Source organism: Hesperophylax consimilis, unplaced genomic scaffold, assembly GCF_061612785.1.
Source record: "Hesperophylax consimilis isolate HC1 unplaced genomic scaffold, BYU_Hcon_1.0 scaffold_41, whole genome shotgun sequence".
Classification (NCBI taxonomy): domain Eukaryota; kingdom Metazoa; phylum Arthropoda; class Insecta; order Trichoptera; family Limnephilidae; genus Hesperophylax; species Hesperophylax consimilis.
In genome coordinates, this window is record NW_028301271.1 from 794783 (window position 1) to 804870 (window position 10088).

At 35.4% G+C, this 10088-nt stretch overlaps 1 protein-coding gene across 1 annotated transcript; it reads right to left on the reverse strand.

Annotated features, from left to right (window-relative positions):
• Positions 1–8766: 8766 nt before the first annotated feature.
• LOC149408936 (uncharacterized) lies at positions 8767–9459 on the reverse strand. Its single transcript, XM_089650298.1, has one exon. The coding sequence runs from the start codon at positions 9457–9459 to the stop codon at positions 8767–8769; it is 693 nt and encodes a 230-aa protein (XP_089506424.1).
• Between the last annotated feature and the right edge of the window lie 629 nt (positions 9460–10088).

The following is a 10088-nucleotide window of genomic DNA, read 5'->3' on the forward strand; positions in this document are numbered from 1 at the left end:
AAATGTTTCTTAACATGATATAATTGAGAATTATTAATTATTACTCTTGAAAAATATCTACGAGTAAAAGTTAGTTAAACTTTTGTTGTTTTGGAGAAAAATGCATAATGAAGAATACTCTTTTATAGTGCGCGACATCGGTCCAATCGTCAAGGGGCTGGTGTTGCAATATCAATTGCATGAAAATACTTAATGTCACAACAAAGTGAATGCTTCAAAAGCATTTTAAATTTGAATATATATATATCATATCATATATATATATATTGGGCGTTTGTTGCATTTATGTAATTTAACATAATACGTAATTTTAGAATAATAACTCAATTTTGTTTCGCGAAATTGAACAAAATACTCTCCCTTTAATTCTAGTAGACATCACCAACCACGTCATGTTTGTAAGAGTTTTTTAAGTAACTATTTGTCAATAGACATTTACAAGCTCCAAATAAACGTGTTCGATTTTGACTTATTCGATAGTTAATTGTTGTAGAGTTTGCGTCTGAAACACGATTGACAAGATATTAAACAAAGCTTGAAATGTGATAAAAACACAAAATGTAAAAACGATTTAACTGATGAAATAACTAACTGACACTGATGAAGAAGATCATCGATCCGGTTGTGTAATGTTTATGACGTCACAATATACTGCTCTACGTTCTTTGAACACACTCACTTATTGCTTAGATTATTCAGGGACATCCACATTTTATTAATTTGTAACAACGTACTTTTGATTTTGTAAATTATTATCGGATTACCAACCATTTATTATTATAAAAAGTGAATACTATTAACATTCATAAAAACATGTATTTTTTTTTAGTAAATTTACTTTCAAAAGTGTTTGAATAATATCTGCTATGATTATTACAGTTAACTTGTTCTTTCATTACAAACCACAAAAACGCTTATTTCTCATTCCTTTAAGCTATCGATCACTTACTTTTTTACAAAGTAACTCGTTCAGGAAAGGAACAAGAACAAATGACAAGAGAGAACAGGGAACTTAAAATAATATGTTGTTGTTCCAATAATATGTGGTCTCAGAAAAACCATCAGGTTTTGGCGTTTACAGATTGACTTGTCTAACTAAGAAACAAATTGGATTGCTTTGTGGCGTTTCTCCAAAACATGTTTTTGTGTAAACAATCTATGCTTTAAAATAAGTATGAAAAATCATGGGATATTATAAACTTAGGATTTCTAAAGCTGAAAGTGTACGTATAGAACGGGGACAGTAAATGATTGTTGTAAAAATGTACACGCGAAAACATTTACAGCAGCAACTATAGCTTTAATAAAAATAAATTTTCGACATTATTTGTTCTACATCAGTAATGTTTTGTAAGTTATCAAATTATATCTGATTTTTTCACACAATAAGATCTAATTTTGAAAATGACAGATAAATTCAAAACAAATCCGAGATTATTGAACAACAGTTACAATCACCCACCGACACCACCACAGACCCATTACCGAAAAGTTACAAAAATTATCAAATCAAAAAAGAAATCGTGCTCTGTTATTGGTTAACGGTATTTTCATATTTCATCACCAGCGTCTTTGAGGTGATTTTTCAAATCAACGGCGCTTTATAAATTTTCTGTAATTTAATTAATTTTTAAACGCAATTACAAATTTTATATATATCTTAGAGAAGATATTATCTAAAAAAAAATCGATGACCGTAAAAAAGCAAGAATGCGAAATCTTTTCCAGAGACTCTAGCCCAGAGGTTCCCAAAGTGGTCTATATAGACCCCCAGGGGTCGATATCGGCTTGCTGGGGGTCTATGTCAGCGAGAAAAAAATTTGGGGGTCCACGAGATTCAAATGGGGGTACGTACGAGCGGACCCCCATTTTCCCGAGCGTTAGAACTAGAGAAAAATCACTTTTTCATCTCCATAAATGTTCTACTAATTTCAGACAAAATGCGTTTATATTCAGAGCCTGTAGTATATTTAATAAGAATTTTAATGATATGAACATATTCACATGTAATTTAAGAACCTTTAAAAGATATGTAATAACTAACATTAAATAATTTTAAATATTCTACTGGAAATTATCATGTTGTTGCTTTGAATCCTTTCCAGTTACTTACCTTCCAATTTATACTCATGTGTTCAATTTAGTTGTAGGTATACATTTATTATATTGTTATTATTACTATTGTGTAGTGCTTTTATTGATTGCTGCTGTGTTGAAATTTTACAATACATTATGGTTTGAATTTTAGCTGGTTATTAATATATCAGTTAACTTTAAATTTTTGAAATTATTAAGTATAGTATATCAGTTAATTTTAAATTTTTGAAATTTAGCTGTTTATTAGTAAATCAGTTAACTTTAAATTTTTATTTATTTGTGTTCTTACATCTTCTATTATTTTTTTATTAATTATTTACAATATTGTATTTTTTTTAAATCTCTCAGGCCACGGGTACAGAACCCTTAGTTTTTTTTTTTAAATATTTTTTTTATTATTATTATAATTTTAAGTGAAAATCTGTTATTGGATTTTATCTTTATTATTTAGTTTATTCTTATATATATAAATAATCTGTTAATTTTCCCAAATAAAATAAAATAAAACTTTATCCAAAGTGCTTCTGATTGGTAGTTTTAGAATATCATTATAATTAGTTTACTGACTTAACATATCATTTACAATTATCAGAATTTTCTCCTCCCCAGGCTATGATACTGTACTTAATTAAAGATTGACATAGTGCATAGTATTTTTTTCAGCTGATTCTTGTTAACGGCCCTCGCTACTAAATGTTTCTAGCGCGAATTCGAATATCTAACTCGCTGCACCTGGCAGCTGGCCGGTGCGTTCCATTCAATACAAGACACGCACAGAGCAAAACAAATTATTATTAATTAAAGATATTGTGATTATGAAAATTATGTTAAAATATATTTTAGAATGTAATGCAATATTATAATAGCTTGATTCATGGAGGAGGTTCTCAGTAACAACATTTAATATAACTTTTTATTTGGATTTTTTTTTTGATAAATACAATTATAAAGAGTTACAAAAGGCTTTCCTTTGTTCCAGCCTGGTTTCGCAGTGCGGCGGGGCACTGTTAATACTAAATTGTATAGTTTAATTTGAGGTCACGGGTTCAAAAGCCGGCGAGGACAAAACAAATTTAATTTAATTTATATAAGTATGTCATATTATAGAATTAAAATAAATTTTATATAGTTACATATAATGAATCTGTACCTCGTTCAAAAGTGGAAGATACGTTCAGTATCACCCTGGTGAGAGACCATAATTCAGGATTGAAAGTTGCTTGAGAACGGCGTAGATATGTTTAGTGACTAGATCTGAATAGCCTGGAACTTTCCAACCCCCCATCTTCCCTATCTCTAAAAATGTAGACCACATACATAAGGAATATAAATGAAATTTCTTTTCAGGACACTTCAATGAAAATGTTATTGATCTTCTTAAAAATTCTTACATGTTTTGGTTTTAACTGAAACCAATTTTACTTTACTTCTTTTCGGTATTATGCACTTTGAATTACTCAGGATTTATAATAGGCATGCAGCGATTATGTCCAGGATCAATTAATTCGGGTAGCATGCAAAAATTGTAAAAGCGATTCAGCTGTTCAACCATATTAGTCTGCCGAAATTCGTCATCCCGTAAATTTTTTTCGATTTTTATCCGAGTTCAGTCCATACAACAAACATACAAATAGCTTTTTTTGTTACATGCAATTGGCCCTGAACCTGGTAAAACCAATCGTGAGATGTATTTACCAGAATTTCTCCATTTTTGCTAACATAATTTTTTTGGATTTTACTGCTTCTTATATGAGCATGCTGCGTGCTGCGAAAGGACATTTAATTTCAATCATGGTGTATTCAGAAGAAATTCCATCTGGTGTCGCACCCATATACGGATACTCTTCATGTATGAAAAGACCACACTTTTCTATGGTAATGCTTTCTAGTTCTGCAAGCTCCTTCAGGACATTGTATTCATGTTTGACTTTGACTTTGGACAATACCCTCAACACTACATCACTTGTTCCTGTATTCTCTCTGAAACCAAACTGATTGCTAGAGAGTATATTATATGTTTCTAAGAATGATACCAATCTCGACATAGCTAATCTCTCCATTACTTTTGAAAGAGTATTGAGTAAGAATATAGGTCTATAATTATTAACATCTAGACGATCTCCATATTTAAAAAGGGGAATTACTTTAGCTTTCTTACAATGAGAAGGGAACATCCCACTCTCGAAGCTAATACAGTGTTTTCCAATAAGAGGTGTTATTTTGAATAGCCCGCTATTTCGGTAGATGTTACTTTTGAAGCTGTCATTTTTTGACATTTGACAAGTAGAAACAACGCCATTAATAAAATGGAACGATACACGCTTCAACAACGCATTGAACTTATTAAAATTCACTTGAGTGAATCAAATGCAAATCATTTTGAGTGATGAGGCCCATTTCCACCTCGGTGGCTTCGTCAACACGCAAAATCGTCGCATCTGAGGCTCGAAAAACCCAAGAGTTATTGTTAAAAAGCCTCTTTACACTCAACGTGTGACTGTTTGGTGCGGTTTATGGTCCGGCGGAGTCATTGGACCTTACTTTTTTGAAAATGAGGCTGGAGCAACAGAATGGACAACAGTGAATGGACTGCGCTACTGAAAAAAAATTAATGATGTTTTATGGCCGGAATCGGATGGTATTAATCTGGACAACGTTTACTTTCAACAAGACGGCGCTACGTGCCACACAAGCAACGAAACCATTGATATTTTACGATTAAATATCAAAATTACACCTCTTATTGGAAAACTCCTGTATTTACAAGGTGAGATATGAGACAAGCTAATTCGGATACATGCATTTTATACACCATAACACTTAAAGAATCAATACCGCACGAGAAAGACATTTTTAAATCATTTATCACATTTGTGACTTCAGAAATGCTAGTTGGTTTAAAATAAAAATTGTCCCCTGTAACGTGAAGTTCAGATTTTATTATTTATTTATTTATTTATTTATTTTAGGAACATTAACAGTCTTAGTAATATAATATACATAAGAGAATAACAAAAAACAGACCAATTATTAATGTTCACAGATATATATAGAAACATAAAACTAACCTGCAAACGATAAACCTATAATATGCCTACCATAAACAGCAATAAATAAAAGTGATTTTAACTATACTTAAATAGACTTGGGTTGGAACGGGAAAGGGGAGGAGAGGGATGAGGAAAAGTTGCCACGCAGGTAATATTAAAATATTAGGTACAATCATTTTAACAGTGGTTAATATGAGTTAGAATGTGATACAATGAAATTCTGTAGTGATAGTAACTAGCAGTGAATATGTCAGCACGAGTGTCTATATTTGCAAATTTATTATTATAGTAGTTACATGTCCTTTGCATAAATTCATTTTGGTTGGAATTGGTATTGCATCTATCAATGTAGAAAAGGGTATTTTGTCTGCTGTATCGAATTGGCGCATGGAAATTTATTTTGTTCAGCAACTCCGGGCAGTCAACTTTAGAGTTAATAATTTTATACAAGAGCATCTGATCAGCGACAATCCTCCTGTTGAGTAGTTTCGTGATTCGAAAATGTTTCTCGATTTCGTCGTAAGAGTTGTATATGTTAAATGATTTAAAATTGAGGAATTTGAGAAATCGTTCCTGAACTCTTTCTAACCTGTTAACATAAACAATATAGCGCGGGTTCCAAACCGGTGAACAGTACTCCAGGTGGGGACGAACATGTGAATTGTAGAGAGTCAGATATGTCTTAGTATTTTTGAAAAATTTGCATGTTCTCAGTACAAAACCTAGACTTTTTGATGCTTTGGTGACAATGTTATCAACGTGTTTATCAAAGGTAAGTTTAGAGTCCAAGAAAACCCCGAGATCACGCACATAGTCTTTATTTGTTAAAATCGATCCAGAAATGGTGTAATCATGCAGTATTTTCACACGGTTACGTGTGAATGTGACTTTGCAACATTTAGAAATATTGATAAAAAGCTTATTTCTGAGACAGTAATCCGTCAGTCGATCAAGATCTGCTTGTAAACGCGCAGAACAGTCCGGGGAGCTTATAGGAAGGTATATCTTCATATCGTCAGCAAATAGTAAAATTTGAGCGTTGTGAAAACATGTCGTAATATCATTAATATAGATAGAGAAAAGCAAAGGACCCAAAATGGACCCCTGAGGCACACCGGAAGTAATGATTTTCCAGACCGAGGAAAATCCACCCACTGTCACAGCCTGGGATCTGTTTGTTACGTATGAGGATAACCAACGAAGGAGATCTCCATGAATACCATGATTAGCAAGTTTTCTAAGCAGAATGTTGTGGTTGATCTTGTCAAAAGCCTTGCTATAGTCGGTATAGATTGTATCAACTTGCACACGTTTATCCATGGAGGCAGACAAGAAGTTTGTAAAAGTTATAAGATTAGTAGCAACAGAGCGACCTGCAAAGAATCCATGCTGAAATTCGTTGATCGAATTCTTTACCACAGGGAATAACTGGTCATAGACTATGTTTTCGAACACCTTTGAAAAAATGCAAAGCTTGGAAATGGGTCTATAATTATCTGCTTCACACTTAGTTCCCGATTTATGAATTGGTGTGATGTAGGCTCTTTTCCATATATCTGGAAATGTACCAGTCTTGATCGATATATTAAACAGTATTGATAGCGGGAGTGACAAATGATTTGCGCACTCGGTAATGAACAGTGGTGGGATACCATCCGGCCCAGCTCCCTTGCTAGAATCGAGCCGTTTTAAATATTTGGACACGAGGTCAGCATCGATAAAAACTGATCCCATCGCACAAACCTGCTTAACTACAGAGTCATCGCAGGAAATCCCCAGAGGGTCAGCCGGTTCGTAGACAGAATGAAAGTAATCAGCAAATAAATCACAGACTGCCTGTCCACCCTCGGCTGTTACATCCTTAAGATTTAATACGCTAGGAATAGATGCTGATAGTTTTTTTGATTTAACATATGACCAGAATGCCTTGGGATCTTTGGCGATATTCTCTTCAGCATTATTAATAAAGTCTTCGTGACACTTTTTTGCCATTTTTTTCTGTCTGGTGCGTAGCCTTGAAAAAGTAATGTAATCGGAAGGGTTCTTGTAGGTTGTATATAGTCTGTGAAATTTCTGCTTTTCACGAATAAGTTTTATTAATGATGAGCTATACCACGGGGGGTAGGAATATTTACCAGTACGCCTCAATGGAACCTTATCAGCGATCAAATTATTAATAATATTGTAAAAATGCGATACTGCAGGATTGACGGAATCGGTAAGGTTAAGTGCGTTCCAATCTTCTTGTGCCAGGCTATCTCTTATGTCATCATAATTAGCCTTGTGGAATGAGGGCCGTTTAATTGAGTTTTCCTTTATGACCGGGGGTTCAACGAACTCAGCAGTGATAATGATGGATTTATGATGAGCATCCTCAGGAACCAACGGATCGTTCGCGGGAGCTACGCGTACCAAAAAATTACAGAGAACGAGATCAAGAATTCTTCCTAATGTATTTTGAATACCATTATATTGGTGGAGGTTACAGTAATTAATATTGTCGATAAATGTTGAGCTTATTGTAGAAGTGTAGTTGCTAGGAATCAGGTTAACCTCACCCACAGGAAGAGTCCAGGTAATATCGGGTAGGTTAAAGTCTCCCATGATAAGAAACTTGCCGTCTGGTTGATTCAAAAGCTTAATACCTAGATCATTCGAGAAGGCGGTGATTCGAGCATTGAAGTTGAAACTTTTTGACAGGTATGTACAACAGAGATGAACGTTAGTGAATCCAGTTGCACGTGGGATGCGAAAAGTAACCCATATGTCCTCATCCGTAGAACACCATGAGTAATTACAAATTGCATTGAGTTCCTTTTTGACAGCCAGGAGCACACCACCACCCATGGTTACACCTTCGATACTTCTGTCGCGTCGGAATACGTTGTATCTTGAGTCAAAAAGCTCACCATCTGAAATAGTATCTGTAAGCCAAGTCTCTGTTATGCCGATAACGTCATAATCACCGCTCGTAACACTACGAAGAAATGTGTCAGTTTTAGTCCTCAGACCGCGTACGTTCTGATGAAAAATACTTAAAGGCAGTGACTCTTTTTCAGTTGAGTGTCAATAACAGAGAATGCGTGAATAGAATGTGAGGTACAATATAGTATTATCTGCAGAAAATAAAATAATAGTAATATCTCTAAGTAATTGTTCGTTACGAAAAGGAGTGGATCCTATAGAAGCATAATACATTGTGAGTAACATGTGCACTTGGAAATGAACGCTTAATGAGCCATTCGCACATCAGTATTACAGAATTCCGAGTTAAATTATCGAGTGACATTTGAAATATGAAGTACATAATAATATGATGTGTACAGAAAGTGAGAACATCTTGCAGTTGACAGGAGTTGTGAACATGATGATATAATAAGGTAATGTTGTGAGAGTATAATAAATATAATAGTAATGCAGTTGCAACATGAGAGGGAGGGTAGCGGGCGTGTGGAGGGAGAGGAAGGGTAGCGGGCGTGTGGAGGGGGAGGGAGGATAGCGGGTGTGTGGAGGGAGAGGGAGGGTAGCGGGCGTGTGGAGGGGGAGGGAGGATAGCGGGCGTGTGGAGGGAGAGGGAGAGGGAAGAGTAAACAATAGTAATAGAATGAGCAGTATTTTCTTATGAAATTTTCTGGAGGTCGTCTTCCCTCCTGACTAAAAAAGCTGGTGAATTATCGTTTTTTCTCACTAAGATCTTACAGTCCTTTACCCATACAAATCTGTAGCCTGCTTCCCGTGCCTTGCTTTTAACTTTGGAGAGCAGAATCTTATTGTTGATTGTTAAGTGGTTGTTAACATAAATTATTGCTTCTGGTCCGGAATATTTCAGGTCGGTACTGGTGATCTTCCTGGCCTTCTTAGATAGTGCAAGAAATTCCTCCTTTCTCCGTTTGCTTGCAAAACGGATGATTATCGGCTTAACCTGGGCGGACTTGGTAGCCACTCGCGTCACTGTGTCCACATCTTCTGGTTGTAGTTCAAAGCCAATCTGTTCGCCTATTTTCTTGGCTATGCAGAGTAAGTTTTCTCCCTTCGTCATTGGCACGTTCTTGATTTCTAGGTTTTTCACACGGGAGAGCTGATCGCGCTCGTCCAGTTCGTATCTGAAGATTTCCATGTTCTTCTTGATGGATGCAACCTCCGAAACTAACTTTTCGACAGTCTCCAGTCTCTTCTCAACCGCCTCCACCCTTTTTTCCGTATCGGACATAGCTGCTAGAGCAAACTCGAGGCTCTTCTTTATGTCAGATATCTCTCCCCACATGGGCTTGATGCGAGTGAGCTCGACATCGATTTTGTTGAGCTTCTCCATTATTTCGGCTAGAGAACTAGCCGGTACCGTTTGTGAGGACGCTGCTGGAGTTACAATTGGAGACCCACTGCGGGCTGCATTACGCGTACACGGCTTCATAATGTTGTTATAGTCGGTTCACTTATGTTGACTGGTCCAAATTGTGTTTATTTTATACACAGATAAACACTGGATATTACAGCAACTGTCACTTGATCGAAAATAGTGTTGATAAGTAGATAAGTTACTCCTGTCAGACTAGCGCCTGTTTGCCGCAATCCGTAGGGCACAGTTCAAAATCAGACACTTTCGGCCAATAGCGAGATAGATGACGACATTTACGACCAATGGCGATATAATGACAACACTTGATCTTAGCGCCTGCGTGTTTAGTCTGTTTACGATCTAAGAAATGTTTTTATAATTTTTGCTTTTTTTTTTTAATCACCACACAGGTCACTACACACTTTGTTTCACAAATCTAACTGACTGTAATCGTCGAACACCAAGTGATTTCAATTATTAAAAACGTTGTACTAGATTAACTTGTAAATCCTTATCGTTTAGGCAATTTTAATGCGGAGTGTATTTCGATGTATTCTAGACGGTATGTCTGTATGTACGTATGTTATAAAGTTATCCAGGACCGA

Bases quoted from the DNA above. Each gene is read 5' to 3' on its own strand.
- LOC149408936 (XM_089650298.1), bottom strand. From the start codon at position 9,459: ATGGAGAAGCTCAACAAAATCGATGTCGAGCTCACTCGCATCAAGCCC.